General features: G+C 39.5%; 1 protein-coding gene across 3 annotated transcripts in view; it reads left to right on the plus strand.

Annotated features, from left to right (window-relative positions):
* Positions 1-18,206, plus strand: part of mpped2a (metallophosphoesterase domain containing 2a) — a 77,085-nt gene that overhangs the window by 14,376 nt on the left and 44,503 nt on the right. For all 3 annotated transcript variants that reach the window (XM_083901132.1, XM_083901133.1, XM_083901134.1), the window contains one exon: positions 8,601-8,782. In XM_083901132.1, the coding sequence (XP_083757258.1) occupies positions 8,601-8,782 (182 nt within the window). The remainder of the gene's footprint in view (positions 1-8,600; positions 8,783-18,206) is intronic.

Here is an 18,206-nt window from a genome sequence, read left to right on the forward strand (position 1 = left end):
TGGCAATCAATCACAGTGATTTTGTGGCGTCCTAACAGAGCTTGAGGAGTCTGGGAGTGACAGACGGCAACCTTATCTGTTGCAAGTCGAGTGTCATGTTTGAAGAAGCGAGCTCGGGCTGAACTTTAACCCCATTTGCTTGTGTGTTTTTCCAAAAGGCCATGGAGCCAAGTGTGCTCCGTCAAAGGAAATATCTTCCTGCAGACATCACAGAGCACTCCTCTTTACCTCCTGTCTCTCCCACACTGAATTCTACTTCATTACACGTGTGTGTGTGTGTGTGTGTGTGTGTGTGTGTGTGTGTGTGTGTGTGTGTGTGTGTGTGTGTGTGTGTGTGTGTGTGTGTGTGTGTGTGTGTGTGTGTGTGTGTGTGTGTGTGTGTGTGTGTGTGTGTGTGTGTGTGTGTGTGTGTGTGTGTGTGTGTGTGTGTGTGTGTGTGTGTGTGTGTGTGTGTGTGTGTGTGTGTGTGTGTGTGTGTGTGTGAGTGAAATACAGCGCTGCATGACTTCACCTTTATCCTTTGTACATTTCACGTCAGCAAGTATTTTTTTGAGCTGACTTGAGCTTGTCGGTCCAGTTTAACGATATTGTAAATGTGTTGCATAAATTGTGTTGGGGCAATGCTCTTTCTTTTTTATAATGTTAATGCTGTTCTTTAGTTTTAGTTATCACATTGGTCAGTTATTATTTTTCAATCAAAAAAATTGTTACAAATGATGCATTCAATATGCAAACAACAGTTTACAAAGTGCTTTTACTTACAATACATACACACATAAACAGTATAAATACAACAAATATTAATTGATTTTCAGTGCTTACAAGGAAAGGGCAATGTGATAAAAGGATAAACAATAAAATGATAAAAAGACAGCATCACATTAAGGCCAGTCTACAAAAATAAGTGATTTAAAAGAAAGTGATTCAGTAAGCCTTATCTCTCTAATTGCCATCCTGTTTCATGTATTTAATATTGTGTTTATTCATTACGTCATCAATTATCAGCCATCAGCAGCCCTGTGTATTTTAAAAGTTGGCATTAGCCATAAAAACATATGTAGGATTTTTTTTTTCAATTTTTTTTCAAAATTAAAAAAAACTAAAAACAAGCAGGTAAAATGTATATGGAAAACATTAAGTAGAAGATTAAAAAATAAAAATGGATACAAAAAAAAAAGATAAAATCAAGATAAAAGCCACACAAAGTTAATGTTGAATATGACTTGTGAATTTTGGTTTTAATAGAATACATATATTTTTTGACTGGTGTCAGTTTATGAACTACTGCACTTCATGTACACTACCGTTCAAAAGTTTGGGGTCACTTAGAAATGTCCTTATTTTAGAAGGATAAGCTCTTTTTTCAATGAATATAACTCTATCATAAATACACTATCACATTTTTAATGTGGTAAACGTCTGGTTTTTAACTGAATATGTACATAGGTGTATAGAGGCCCATTTCCAGTGTTCTAATGGTGCTCTTTAAGGCTATTGGATGATTAGAAAACCCTTGTGCAATGATGTTAGCACAGCTGAAAACAGTTTTACGGGTTCTTTGACAAAAGGGCAAAATCATTATTTCTAATCTTGTCAATGTCTTGACTATATTTTCTATTCATTTTGCAACTCTTTTGATGAATAAAAGTCTGACTTTTAATGGAAAACGTAAAAAAATTGTATAGGTGAACGCAAACTTTTGAACGGTAGTGTAAATGAATGTCACAATTTTGATCATGTAATGTTTGTGCAAAACTGTCTGTCGGTTTTTGCTGGGAAAGTTGAAGCCATCGGTGAAGACGTGAAAGCGTGTTGATGTTTATCCACCGAATGATCGCAGACATTTCTTCATGGAGCAGATATTTTTTTGCAGCCACAGGCCTCGGTTTTGTGTCAACTCCAGTGTTATAGCAGCTTTGAGGGTGTGCTGCCGCCTTTTTAAGTGCATTAGCATTTCTGCTCTCCCCCACTCTGTTCCCTCTGCAGTCTTCCCTCTAATGTCACGCCGAAGCTCAGACATGTTAACACAAACCTTCATGCTAACACAGATCAGTCTGTCGCTGGAGACCGTTCTTTTATCTGCTGCTGGAGCACAGGGAGGCTTTTTTTTTTCATTTTCACTGTCTCTGTTTACAATGGATCACAGGATTGTGCTGCACTGCTGAACTCCTGAACTCCTGTATACATTACTAATGAACCTCTAGATTGTTATACAGTCGTATGTTAACAGGAAAGACAGGGGCCCTCTGTTTTTGAATCCGGGAGTGTGCGAGTGAGTCAGAGAGAGAAATGCAGCACTATCATGACGATTTCTTGGCCCAGGCCAGCTCTAAATGATAGGGGCTGCTGGTATTTACTTGCATTCTCTTGGTGTATTAAATCTCAAAGGAAAGAGATGGAGATCGAGTTTTGTCATCCCTTGTGGTTCTGCTTTTGTCCTTCGTTCATGACAAAAACTGCTGAATCCCGTAAAGCTGCACCATAGAGCACCAAATCTAATCAGCACACTGCAATTCAGCTACACTGAATTGTATGTGCTGTTCTTCTGGCTTAGGTTAATAATATCATATTTCTGACTGTGTATAGGCGCACTGAGACTTATTTACTGCACACAGTCAATTGTAAGTATTGTTAACCCCTGAGCTAGTTTTTCATTCTGTCCAATGTGTTTAATATAGAGTAGGACTGCAACCATTACTTCAGTCATTCGAGTAACAAAAATTCCTAAAGTATTTGTTTAGTTCCTATCTTGCCTGTTCAGCGTGGGGATCATTGTTCCACATGGACGGTTTTACCAGACGCACACCGCACATCCGGATTTCAGCTGGCGCGATAGCGGAGATGGAGAGTGAAACGGGCCTTAAAAGGCAGAAAATGTCCAAAGTGTGCGACCATTTCACACAAGGTACAGTGTAAGCACTGCAAACGACAACTGGCGTTACCACAACAGCTGCTAACTACAACGCTACCGGCACACGCTAACGTTAACATTGATGTTAGCTGATTTAATGCGTCTTACCAGAGCGTACTGGGCTGCAGCTAATGAATATTTTTGTAATTGAGTATTCTCCTAATTATTCCTTGATTATCAAGTAATCGGATAAAAATAATCATAACAATTTTGCGTATTTCGTCCTCGATTAATCGAAGAATAATTGTTGGAATACTGCTTTGGCAACTGAGAAGTTTTTTGTAATGATCTGAAGAGCAGAGGCTACAGGCACAGCGATAAACTGCTGATTACATACAACAATTTACAGACAGAGGTTATGGAGGACACTGATGGATATAGTATTGATAACAATATTGTCTACTAGCCATCCAGCATCCAGAGTTTCCACTAGCATAGTACCTGGTACACGGTACTTTTTTTATTGGTCAGAGTGCCGTCACAGGAAGAGACGTCCCACAACGATCAAGCCGAACAATGCTGAACTGTAGATTAGTTAAAAAGACTTCAAAACTTGGGTTAATCTCCAACAATTACCTGACAAATGTCTGTACAGAGGAGTCTGTATTTCAGTCCTGTGTCAGTACTTCCTCCATGAGCGGAGGAACAAATAGTTTTGATTAACTGATTCTAATGATTTAGTTACACTTAAAACAACCACTTTACAAGTCACTAGTCGCTCGTTTGTGTGTTGCCTGTAGAACAAAGTCTTCGCAGTTTCTTGCAGTTTCTTGCAGCCGTGCAGCGATGACTCTGCCCACGTTGAGCAGGTACTATTTTTCTAGTGGAAATGCAACCTAAACCCTGCTGTGAGGAACGTGAGCTGGGACCATCGTGGAAATGGGCCAATTGTGTCAGTTGAGTTTTTGAGCAGCTTCTTGCTCACAGATTCAGATTCATCCCGTTTTGCAGGGGCCGGTACAACCGACCCCTGGGGGAAATGCAGCATTAGTGCAGCTGTTTTACAGGCTGCAGACAGTGGCCACTGATCACAGATGGTGGTTAGACTTCAGTGGCAACAGACGAGTTGTGGAACATCACGGTGATATGACACTTATCTGTCAATATATTCTATGGGGTTTCTGCTGACTTGCATAATGTAACCCCTTAATTTATCTGGCTGCTCAATTCGTGTGTTCAGGATTGTACACTTGGGGCCTGATTTACTAAAGCTTTGCGCGTGCAAAAACGTGTGCAAACTGGATTGCACACGCTGATTTGCGTTGATGCTGATCTACTAACAGGGCGCAACGAGGAGTGCATCCCTCAGATGGGCAAAATAGCACTTGCAACCCATTTAGCATTAGCCTTAATGCATATGCAATATGGGGCGTTTACACGCTATTTTGCGTGTGATGGGAGGAGAAAATGTAAATATGTTATTTTAGCACGCGCAAAGTGATTTATCAAACCTGAAACTGATTGCGGTGTTTATTTTTGGGTCTATATTTAGCACGTTTGAAAGGCAGGTCTTAACTGGCACAGTGGTGCGCACACATGGCTGCGGTTATTTATAGTTATATTATATTTGTAAATCAGGAAATTACGCTTTTCCAGAGCATGTTCAACTACGCGTTCACAGATGACGCACATTAATTTCTTATTTGGTATATCTGAATAAATTAAATATAGATATCCATAGGAGAAATGTATGTTTCTACTGGTATCGGCTTACTTTGTGGTTCAAGGAGGGGTCGTACCTATGTTCCCTGGTTAAGACAGGAGGAACGGGGAACCCCGCTTTACCTTAACGGGTCCAGCTCTAACCTGCTCTGCTCTCGGTGCACGGCGAATTGCAGGTGGCACAGTGCGTAAACGTCACCAAAACCTCACAGGCAGGTTACCCTAACCCTAACCCTTCCAGTTCCAGGCACATTTAAATGCAATAATAATCACAACAATCACTATTTAATGTAACTATCTGAATCAGCTATAGATATATCATCTATATCGATTGTCCCGTCGCCTCTGACGTCAGATCAAAGGCTGTTGGCACGCGTAATGGAAACTCAGCCTGACTGAATGAACACAGATGAAACCAGGGACGGACCGGGACTAAAAAGCCGTTGTGATTATCCGCTTTATTTATTTATTTACTTATTGACAAGAAAGTCACACATCCATTAGATCCATAGAAACAGCAGAACTCGCTCCCTGGCAGCTGTCAGTGAGCTGCAGGTGAGTCAGCAGGAGAGCACAGCACCTTCTTTTTTTTTTTTTACGGCAACATCCATAGTCCATAGTTTTCTTTGTTTGATTCGCCAGGTAATGACGGAGCTGTCCAAAATGCCGACGCAGGATTATAATAATAATAATAATAATATAAAAAGGTCCTATGGACCCGGGGAACAATATGTCATATAAGCCTCGATCCCAGTTATCAGCTCATTGCAGAACGTCACTTTCTGTTCAGTGGCTTCAAATTTAATTCAGCGCTTCCGTTGAGTCTGCTCTTTCTCCATGTGGACAACTCTTGACTCGCGCAAAATCCTCATTTAAATAGGGCGGTCTTAACCACTTCTGCGCCTGTAGTCAATTGCGGCCGCAATCTTAGTAGTTCACCCGCAAAACGTAATCCAGTAGCGGGCGCTGTCTTTCTGCTCGTGCAAGCAATTTAGCTCTCGCTATTTGGAATCTTAGTAAATCAGGTCCTTAGTGTAGCAACATTTCATTGACCCGATTTTTGCAATGTAAATTTGTTGAATAAATTGGACAAATTAAAAACAGACTAATGTCGGGTTATTTTGCCTAGAATTGATTCTCCAGTTTGTTAGAAAGTTAAACATGAAACATTAGGATTAAACACATTAAAGTGAAAATGCTGTTTGTCTAACATACAGCTGTCTTAGACCCAGACCGAGGTAGATTCAGACAGAAAACTCTCTATAGGTCACAGGAGGTTACTGAATGGTTTTTGGAGTGCTCCCCCACCACTAACATCAAAACCACACATGAGGGACTATCTTCAGATGAAGGGTGCTCCTCCTTCGTGTTGCGTTCAGAAAACTGGAGAAGCACTGAGGCTGTGATGGAGTCGTCTTATACCGTATCCCAACTGGTCAAGAAAAACATTAAATCCAGGGTTTAAGCTTGGTTTTCATCAGACGGAATGTCTTTAATTGGCATTCACTCCCTGGTCAAATGACTGCAGTGCACATGGGTTTTTATCAGCTTTGACTCCAATCGGCATCAGTGGGTATGCAGGATCAGGGGGAAAACATTTGACCAAAGATGTATTGTACTATAGTACTGTGACACGCATTCATCGTCCAGTTGTTAGCATAGACGTTGACATGTACGATGCAATTTTTGATTAAAAAAAAATTGTGACCGCACTCGATCCCATTATTTTTTCTGAGAGCCACAGAGGAGGTATCCCTGTAGACAATTTAGACAATTACAGAAGCTGACAGAGAGAGGCAAATCAACTGGTATTAATATACCTATTAATGAAGAGGTATGTATGGATGTGAGTGGTTCACAGTCGTAGATTTTGATCACATCTGAGCAATGTGGCAACCCCCACAACATTGCCAAACAACCAAGTCCAGAATTTAGACGATTGCGGAATATTAACTAAGCATAAAGGCGATGCATGAGAACAAAAAAAACCACCAGAGGATAGAACAACCACTGGCGTGTGAGTACCCTCTTTTTAGCTGCTCCAACTGGATTTAAAATGCTTTGAATATTGCATTTTTATTGCCTGTATTTTATTTATTTTTATTGTATTGCTCTGCTCTTTTAATCGGGTACTGTAATGTGGTTGTAGTATTATTGTTATTATTAGAAATAATATAGAAATCCAGAGTATTCCTGCTAATTTTAGCGTGAAAGCGCCAAAGAGCCTTTATTACTATTATTATTATTTAACTCTACACTTGGTGTAGAGGTTTTTTACAATTGTGCAATTTAAGTCGATCTTCCGTTCAATATTTATTCTGTAAAAAAAAAAAGCCTTACCACAGGATTTACCATAAAAATATTAACTAATTAACTATTAACTACACTTCTGCAAGAATGAGAACTAAAATATGATCGTTGACAGTGACTGCACTTACAGCCTGCACTGATTTGAGATGGTCACTAAAGGCATTGGTCATTTTGTCCATCACTGTCTCTCTCTTGACATGACCTCACAGATGTTACCCCAACAAAGAAGAAACAGGCTCTTTGTAAAGGTTTTTCCACATCTGATATTCTATTCAACATGTCACTGAAATGAGGGAAACTGAAAAACTGCTTCCCAAATGACAGCCCTCAAATGCAATGTTGTCTTCCACCCAGTGAGCCTTTCTTTTGTGCTAAGGTGCCCATTTTCTCCATCTCTGTAATTAACATTTTCCTCCGTCTGAATCCTTTTGATTCCATCCGCTCTTCTGGCTGTTTGCGCACACATACACATGCAAGTTAACTGAGTGAATGCCTGTCAGGTCGTAGATTGCAGTGTTGATTATTCGTATGATGTTGTCGACAGAGTGACATCCCTTCTAATGAAATAATGGTCTAGTGGCAGAGTGCTGAAGAATAGAACATTGTAGACTTCAATTATAGACACGATCATTTTCCCCCCTCTTTCCTTTCATTCAGGTTACTGAAGTACAGGTTTTCTTCCCTTTTACATGTTTATATTGAGCCAAAATGCCTAATAATAGCCTTTTTTCCTGCCAGACTTGTGTCTAAGTGTTTTTATTTGGATCGTAGGTTAGAAAGGACAAGACGTGCCTTAATTCACTATCTCTTTAGCCGGTCTGATGCCACAAAACAGCCCCCTCTTTTTGTGCTAGTTGTTTTGTAGCCCAGACTAGACATTCTTCACTGTTCTATGAGATCCATTAATATGCAGACCTTGCAATTTATTGTCAACAATAGCTGATCTTTTTTAAGTTTTCTGCTATTTGAAATGAGCATACTTTTTTTTTTTTAAGTCTCCCATAGAACGGAAGTACAAATTAACGCTGTTTTTTTGGTGTGTATCTGCGCTATCTGTATTACCTCGTTTATGACGCCCTGAAGATCCGAAACAAACAGTTCAGCCACTGCAGAGAACACTGTGTTGTATTGTAATCTCGGGCTCAGCGAGATCTCTGAAAAAACCCGTTCTGGTTACGTAAACAGCATTTCTCCTGAATAGCGGATCCTACTGCTCCGGGCACATCCGGTTGCGTACATTGAACCGCAGAAGAAGAAGAATAACGTCCGTTGTGGAGGTGTTTCACGAGCGAGAATGTCTTCTGACTTTGGGTCCGACTCTATTTTTAAACACCGTTAAAACATTGTTTTGATAATGATGATAATGAGTAGCAGTGCATCCACCGTTCCAGAGGGGGAGCTGCGCTTCTGAGAGCTGGTGTGCTAATTACGTCACTTCCAGGTATTGGCCAATCACAAGACAGTTGGGAAAGGGATAAGTGTACATTCTCTGAATTGCAGTACTTAAAATTAAAGATAAAACCAAGGGCAGACAACGACAACTCATGTGAGAAAAAACTCCCACCCTGCATGACAATTATTAATGATTATTAATGATTAATGATCATGACAATTTTTACTATGCTCTGCAGTGAATTCAAAATCCAGAATCATTACCTGCTCAGAACATAGTTCATATCCACTTCTAACAACTCTCACTCTGTCTCTGTCTTTTCAGGGTGGACCCCATTTCATATGATACTCCCAAGCCAGCGGGACACACCAGGTTCGTGTGCGTTTCGGACACACACTCGCGTACAGATGGCATCCAGATGCCCTACGGCGACGTGCTGCTGCACACGGGCGACTTCACTGAGCTGGGCTTGCCCTCCGAGGTTAAGAAGTTCAACGACTGGCTAGGTACTAAGCTGCTCAATACACACACTCATCTGCACACCGTTGCATGCGTGAGTTTTCACACTCTCATACCCACTACATGATCGAGGGAAGAGGCCAGAGGCAGAAATTAAGGTGCATGTAAACAATAACTGAACCACACGATAAACACCCCCATCCCCCCCCCCCCCCGTTGACCTCACAACTGACAACTGCTGTGCTTAAGTGTCCAGTTTAACCTTTGTGACCTAACACTCTGGTTCAGTTAACCTTTGACCTCTGCTTCTGGCTGTGTGTGTGTGTGTGTGTGTGTGTGTTTGTGTTTGTGTGTGTGTGTGTGTGTGTGTGTGCGTGTGTGTGTGCGTGTGTGTGTGCGTGTGCGTGTGCGTGTGCATGTGCGTGTGCGTGCGTGTGCGTGTGTGTGTGTGTGTGATTTATTTATTTATTTTTTACATGTAATTAATGTCTTTGCCTGTTAAGTTGCCCCTACAAATGAAACAAAACCCCTTAAATTTAGGGAAAGGACTATGATCACTGAAAGAAGGAACACAAGGCATATTTCTTATGTGTGATTGCATATATAGTTAATATTAATATAACTAATTAATTATACTAAATTATTTTGCTTGTATTTTCACATTTAAGGCAAAGATAAGAATAAAAATAAAAATTGGTGTTTTCTGAAGTAATACTTCACATTTTGATTATAATATTATATATTTTACTATAATGCTTGGATGTGAAGGAAGAGACACTACAGGATGTTAAATGTGAGAGTAATTGAAGATTTGAGATTGGTGGCGATGTTAAAAAGTTGTTTTACGGTTTCATCATAAACCTTTTCTTCTTCGAGGATACAATTCATTTCTGGAGAGCATGTTTGTCTTTGAGCAACAATGATAAAGAAGTCATCTTAAACTCTTTTTTTTATTATTATTATTATTTGAAATCATCTCATGTATTTGAAATCCTTCGCTCATCCCCTGTCAGGATGAAAGGTGCCTGTCAGAGTTTTGCCTCTCCAAAGATGACAGCAGCTACAGTCGGCCTGGATTCATGGATGTGTCGGTGGATTCCAACATTGACCTAGTTTTCACAGTCAAAATCATAATCCAGCCATTATAGAAACTTTCTAAACCACTTCTCAACTGTCCATCTGTGTGCTCGGTGTGTGTTTTTAATCATGTTTAGTACAGAATGTAGTCTAAAACATAGGTAACTATGCTCAATCCTATCCAAACTCACTATCTGAAGCTATTGTCTGTCCGGTGTCCACTATGGAATTGTTGCATCTTTTCTTCTTTTATCATAGCGGTAAAATATAGTTGATCAACAGCTTTCTGGAGAATCAGCTGCTCCCTGGGCCACACTTGTTTATAAGCTGCAGGTGTCCACGTTGTAAGATGAGATATTTACACATAAATATTAAAAAAAAAATGTATTACCTAAAGCAGTAAGGTGGCACCAGATTGGCTTTCAGTTGGATCTGCATGGTGGAAACACCTTGGCCGTGTGTTCACCCAGTCGTCAAGAAAGTCCGGGCCATCTGCTTTTATTACCACTGAAAGCTTTTGTCGCTTACGTGCAGCAGCTCCATTTCCTTCTTCGACAGTCAGATAGATTGCCTTTAACTTAAAAGCTGCATCATATGCATTTCTTGTTGTGTTTTCCATGACGAGGGTGTGTGCATGATGCGCAAAACGACGGTTCAAAACACAACAAACAAGTCTTCCTCGGCCATTTGACCGTCTCGGCGCTCTCGGACAGAAGAGTCATACAAATGCGTGTACAAGCGGACCTGCTCGGCCACCATTCCATTGAAACTAGAAGCACTCGGAGAGAACAGAACCTCTGCCAAGGCAGCTCAGCCCCCCCCCCTCCAAATAGTGATAGTGTCTACGGATCACATCCATTCCTGGTCCTATTGTGGACATTTCCTGAAAAATTCATCCAAATCCGTCCACGACTTTTCGAGTTATGTTGCTAACAGACAAACAGACAAACAAACAAATTTCGGCTAAGAGTTGGCACTCGCCGCAGCCGACAAAGTTAGAAAAATTCAGAGGTGCGCGCCCTAGTGTCACGCCACTTTTTAGAGCAGGACACAGGATATGTTGAATTTTTGGCGCGCGCCCAGTTGGGGTGGGAAAAATAATCGATTCTTCGATGCATCGCGATTCTTTCTAGAACGATTCCGATGCGGATAAGTTAATAATCTGAATTTTAAAAAATTCAATTACTTCGCCTACTGCAACATTCTGTCCGCTTCGCTCGCCGCAGAGCCAGGGTTTCCCCCAGTGTATTATAAGCCTAGCGGGTCGTCAGGCTTTACCTGCCCCCCGCCAGGCTTTGCGTTGCTTGTTTATTTATTTAAAATAGATTTTTTTATACACCACGGCTTTTTCTATACCGGGGAACAAGGGCGCACGTTCCCCCATGTAATCAGCGCAGCGCACGCTTGTCCAGGTGCCGATTGAAACCCAAGTCACACTATCAAGTGCGTCATTATTACAGTTACATCGTTCTTGAGGAGCGACGAACGGCGCAGGAGAGGGAGAAGAGAACAGCGCAGGGGCGGTGCACAGAAATAAAAGGGCCGTTTGTCTGCACCAGATGAGGCAGATGAGGGGGCACTACCACTTTTATATTTATGTTACTTTATCTTACTTTTAAATGAGTAGCAAAGTATTAAAGTAAATAATTGTTGCATCGAGATGCATCGATAATCGGTTTAGAACCTCTGAATCGTAATCGAATCGAATCATGAGGTGCCAAGAGATTCCCACCCCTACGCCCAGCACACTACGCTGACTATAAACCGAGCTTTATCTCTTCCACTCGTCCGTCTCGGTCTTGCGATTCTTGCTACAGTAGGTGTCTCGCTCTTGCACTTCCTGCTAGAGTGCCCCCTTGAGGCCCCCTCATAGTACGGAAATTACGGTAATTTCAAAAATCAACTGAAGGCACAAAGGTGTTTGCTGACTTAGCCCGGCTCTGTTTCAGCCATGTTAGCTTAAAAAGTCAGTTGCACAGCATCACAATTAATTCTGTATTAAATGCTTCTTTTATTCTATTTAATTACATATCTTATCTTATGTTCTCAAGAGGGCCAGTAAAGTCAGCTGAGTCAAACAACCTTCCGTTATACAATCTTTCATTCATGTTCTAACAAAGTAAATCAATTTATTAAAGGTCACATAAAATAATTGTAGACTTGAATGTGAAATATCCTCACTGATCTAATTCTTTGATTTCTTATTCAACAATTTTAAGCCAGTTGTGACGTGTGTTGTCAGCGTCTTTTGTTTCCACCATTTGGAGTACAGACTGAGCTCAAATGTATGCAAATTAAGATTAATTGTATTATTGTTGTGGGCTGTATAGTAATACAGCATGCTTTACATAGAGTTGGCTCAATCACAGAAAATGAAAGCACATGCGAACAGTTTTAGTTTCTCTCCAAGGCTGGTTTTTGTCCTCTTTGATGAAAGCAGAATGACTCTGAGAGAGGGACAGACGAAAACAGCAGCATGATGAAAGTCTAAAGAAGAAAAAAAGATGTATTTTGAAAATATACCAGTTTATCAATTTGGTGAAAGATGAGGGTTGCAGTGCAAGGACTGACTGCTCTGACATACTCAAACACTTTAACACTATGATATGTTACTGTAGGGTCACAGGAAAATCTAAAGAAAAGGCTTTTCCCCAGTCATAGATTTTGTCTGATCGTGTCTACATATACGTATATATCAGTCATCAATTCATTAATTAATCAATTAACCTGAAGTGTATGTTTGGTACATGAAAACACACATGGTAATAATAAAGAATTTAGGGTAACACATATTCACATTAACTAGGTGCTTACTAACATGCATGTAAGTAGCGTATTAGCCCTTTATTAGTAAATATTAAGTGCTTATTAAAGCCTTATTCTACATAACCTTATTTTGCCTCTATTATGACATGAATTAGGATTTTTTACTTTTTATTTATTTTTTATTAGGAATATTTACTAATAAAGGGCTTATATGCTACTTATATGCATGTTAGTAAGCACCTAGTTAATGCTGAATATCATATGTCACCAAATTTAGTTATAAATGTATAAGAAGCAAATGTTTTTTGTTTATGAAGGAGCATTCATTTTAGTGAAGTTGTGACCACCTTTACACTTGCTGTATCTGTGTTTGCAAATGCATCAAACCACAATTCTTCACAGACCACATTAGCGACGCAGCAAAATGAAATGATTTAGGATTAAAAATGTAGAGGAGAACGTAGACGCCATTAGAAATGCAGTCAAATGAAAGGAATCTAAATCCTAACAGATTTGTGACGGTGCTGGTAGATGTGAAGCCTTTTCTAAACTGATGTGTTCGTGCTCCTCTGCTGAGCTTTCTCCCCCACGACCTCCTTCATCTGCTCCTCTCAGACTTTGGAGGAGGCTGCAGTTTGTCCGGGTCATTAACTGCTCTTTGGTTTCCCAGCGAATATCAGTGAAGATCAATGCAGAGGGGATGAGCTTTTCCTCACCCGGTCTTTATGCTCTCCTGATTTAAGCTGCTCCCAGAGGCCCCTTATTGTGTAGGTGTGTGTGTGTTGATTGGTAAATTAGAAAATAATTTCCTTTAATACATTCTCTTAATAATCCAATCTCATCAAACATTCCATATGACAATTGTTAGATTGGTGACGTAACATATAGATAATAGTCCAGATTGGCATTACATTTGGACATGCAATTAGACCCAAACTGCCTTGGGCACAGTTTGAAAACAGTGAGAGGAATACAGAATCCACACCAAATGTTTTCCCTGTCAGCTTAAAGAATTAAATGTTATAAAGTTGGAATTGCTCTCAGGATGCTATCAACTAGCCAACCGGCCTGTTATTGACGCAGTCTAAGAAAAGCAAAAAGTTACAGCTCTAAAACCAAAGCAGAGTTGGAAAGAATGAAATCTAATTCTATTCTAATTTGAATGTGTCCATATTAAAAAATGTTATGTAAAAATAATTATTTATGGATGATTTCTTGACGGTATATTTAAATTCCCCTTCACCTGACCTGTTTTTTTTTTGTTTTTTTTATTTCACCTCCAAAAGTTTCATTGCCTAATTTTACCTCCATAAATCTAAATAATGATTGATGAGTAAGGTTTGTTTTATATAAGACATATATATTTGCTGCCTTTGCACTAATTAGAAAATAGTATTGATTCAGTTCCATTGTGTTTCTATCATTAGGAGATTATGGATTTCAACCATAGTCATGTCATGGAGAGATTTATTTCTCATTATATTCCTCTTTATTCAGGTTGATAAAACATCTTTTTTGGTTTTGAAGTGAGGAAAACATTCTCTCATGTGAAATGTCTTTAATTTATAGACATTTTTGTTTTGTTAAATCTTATGACAAATGCATTATTGGAGCTTTGACATTACTCTGAACACTCAAAGTGGAAAACACAATTTCTCTTTTGATTTCTGTTCTGTTCCACGTTGTTATTGTTGTGCTTTGAAAATATAAATGACAAATCCAGGTGTATAGCACCACTCGCCCTCTGTTACATACAAAACCGTAACATTCCCTGTAGAGTAACGAAGATGAAGTTGTTTAATGGTAATGATGTTTTTGCCACCTTTTCCCAGCCTGGTGGTGGAGAGGATGATTCACTTTGAGAGAGAGTGAAAGAGTGTGTATGTTTGTGCATGCATGTGTGTAAATGGATGCTTGATCCAGTTAGAGTGCTGTGGGACTGAGACGGTGCTCTCATATAAGGTTAGCCTAGAATTTATCATCCCGAGATGTGACTCGAGCTAATTTAGAGCAGTGGGAGTTAAACTTATAGACTGGGTAACCGTGATTCTTTCATTTTCAGCAGAATAGAAAACGCATTCTCTCTTTTTTATACTGTATACCTCTGCATTGTACCAGTTTATTATGACTTGATATTGTATTCTCATGTTTTCCGTTTGGTTTTATTTTTCATACGACGGGCGTTCTCCGCTCGGCACCGTGTTCTTCGACAACAATCCCGACAACGGTTTACAACTGTCCGCTGCTTCTTACAGCTCAATAAACTACCCTCTGGAAAGGGCGACCAGAACAAGTATGGCGGACAACTCGAGTGTCTTTAAGAGGTTTTATTCTAAACACAACTCAATACACTACTTAATAGGTTGTAAACCGGCAAAGCATACAGGTTCTGACGATCAATTACAGATGACGACAAACAAATAAGGGGTTAGTTATATACAAGAAATGCCTTGGATGTTAAAGCTTTGATCGCGACTGCTTTGATGACAATCTCACTCTGATTCCGCGCAGCACGCGCTGAACAACTCCTAGAAAGTTCTACAGCATGCATCACAACCTTGTACTATTCCCGGCCACAGCAGTACAGAGCAGATATATAAATGGACAAATAGAATGAAAACTAGTGGCATCTGCCGCTCATGTTTGAGAGCTCAATACTTCCCTGTCACACTTCATGCTTTGTAAGAAGATCAGTGAAAACACCACAATATTTGTCTACTCTGTATTATACAAACCATTTGTGGTACAGAATACAGACTTCCACCCAAGCCAACACTTTAAAACATAATTTGTTAACAGATGTAATTTCCTATCGAAAATTACTTTATTACACCAAAAATAAGTAATTACAACACTTCTCTTTGTGGAAAATTAAGACATTCTGACATTTACGGACTAAATTATCAATAGAGAAATGTATCAATACATTTAAATATGCTATGCTATCTAAATAATGCTGGACACTTTAATACGTTAACGTGTTTCCATGACGACTGACGTGACTGACTGAAAAGACCCGCATGACGTCATCTTTACGTGACTCCCAATTGTTAAAATGAGTCTCTAAAGTAACGCTAAACTTTAAAAACAGAGGCACGCATACGAAGTACACAGGTATGCTAGTTATTTGTAGCGCTGCTCTTTTCCTTTAATAAACAGACTGCTCCAGTTAGACTGTAGGCGTGCTAACGGCGCTATACGAGCTAATGCAGCTAACAGAGCTAACTGGTTAACCTGCCTGGACTCCGGTTTCGTGGCACGTAGACATGACGTCACACGCGTCTTTTTCAGTCAGTCGTCATGGAAACGCGTCATGCGTTAACGTGCGAGGAAGTACAACACTTCTCTTTGTGGAAAATGAAGACATTCTGACATTTACGGACTAAATTATCAATAGAGAAATGTATCAATACGTTTAAATTAATGTTGGGCGCTTAAGGCGATAACGGCAGTTAACAGCAGTTAACGGCGTCGACGTTAACGCATGACACATTTCCATGACGACTGACCGGAAAAATGTGTGACGTAAACATGACGTCACGCACGTCTTTTTCCAGTCATCATGGAAACATGTTGTCCGTTAACCTAGTGCCCAGCACTAATTGAAATGACATACAGGCCTTTAAATTAATGTAATAATATCAATTATATGGCCTGGTTTTTGGCTGTCTATTTGTCCTCCAGCTGTTACAAACTCATGAACATGAGTTCGTCTAACTACCAACACATTCGGCCCTCAGTCCCTGTAGTTGCAGCTTTTCATCACTACGCATCAGTGGCACTGTGCTATATTTTTGTCATAAGAACAACACATGCACGGACTGCTCCATTGAATAAAAGACGCACGCAAGTTCACTAAAGGTGTTGGAGAATATTGGCGGCTTAAGTTTGAAGGTTTGGAGGTATGACGGCGTTTTAAATTGTCTATATCAAAACGTAATTTCAACTAGTCATGTTTCATTGTGTTGTGTGTTTTTAAGATTTTTGGGCATACATATCATTCTGACTAGGTAAAAGAATACCTTAAATTCTATTTGGACAATTACATTTTCCACTTTTCAACATCTGCAATTACAGTTTGACCATAAAAATATCTTCTTTTTTTTGTTATTATTTCAATGAGTGAGATGTTTTTATTGTAGATTATTATTATTATTGTTATTATTATTATTATTATTATTATTATTATTATTAATAATAAAAATGTGAATTATCCTGTTCATTCAGGACCAGCTTTAATTCCAGTTTCAGATATTTGTGGTTTAATTCTGACTAGTCATCGTTCAAATCCAAGATGTCTAATCCAAGATGATTCTGAGTGAATCATATGAATTACACATGATTATTGAACCTGAGTCATGACATTTAATGGAACCTAGCTAAACCAAAAAAAGCTAAAAAGACTGAAACAGACCTGAACATTTAGGATCCAGGAGAAGAAAGGGGAAATATAGTGAAGGAATGGAAGAGTGATGAAGGCCAGACTCTTTTGTTGAGTGCTCAATTGTCTGGAATAAAGCACTGAGCCAGTTTCTTGATGGCGAAGGGGAAACGAGAAGAGCGAAAAGGGCACAGTAGAAGTTGAAAGATGAGGGGATGGGAATCGTAATAGATGTTCTTCTCTATTTAGTTCAGGTTCATGCTTTTTCCAGCTGCTGAGCATCAGCAGAGATGGACGATGGTCCAATGGGGTCAAGCAGAGCTGTCAGCTGTAGTAGTAACTAGTAACCTCTCTGACTTTCTCACTGGAAGGTATTTTATCCTGAAATTATCAGAGTTCTCTTTGCAGCCCTGATCTATGCTCTGGGTTAGGTATACAGCAGCCTTCTGGGGGACAGGTGTATGCTCCCTGTGCAAGATAGGACAACCTGCTGTTTCTGTAAAAAAGAATATAAGCTGACGGATGGAATTCACTGTGTGATTTGATAAAAGATCCCTTCTGTCTTGATGTAAAGCTGAGCTGTGTGTGTGCTTTCTGAAAGGTTTCAGCAACTGATGAAAAATGAAAACGAAAAAAATTTGTGAAATTCAATTCTTCTTCAAAAACTGATACACTGTGCTAATAGACCAGAGTTAGAGTAGAGTTTGTCTTACTGGTTTTATATGGTTATGCCTTTGTTTTCATTTATTTTAATTATGCATTCATATTTAAGCACATTTAATTTGCTCTAACAGGGTTTGGGTCTTAAAAAGTAAGTCGACAAATCAATTTAGGGAAATTTAAAGGTGTATTATGTAATAAATCTAAAGTAACAGGTCGTAAAATCCTCCTAATATGTCACAGAAAATCAGGAATAATGTTCATATAACAAACTGAACTCACCAACAACAGTACAGACAAAATATTTGCATTAAAAAAAATATTTTGCAGACTGCAAATCATGTTTATGTTTTGAAATCATGTTTTGGCGTCATGTGGCGCCACCTACCGCCGTCTACCTATCATTGCAGTCAGTAGAGTCTCAGCTGCCGAGCAACCACGGGTTGCCAGTTACGTCAGAAAACAAAACCTAAAAGACCTCTGTATTTTGAATTTGAATGTAGTAACTGTTTTTGGCCACATTCTTACATATGGCACCTTTAAGTCCCTTAAAAAGTCTTAATCGCGATTTCATGATGTATTAAATT

The sequence above is a fragment of the Microchirus variegatus genome (genome assembly GCF_963457635.1).
Source record: "Microchirus variegatus genome assembly, chromosome: 14".
In the NCBI taxonomy this organism is placed as follows: Eukaryota; Metazoa; Chordata; class Actinopteri; order Pleuronectiformes; family Soleidae; genus Microchirus; species Microchirus variegatus.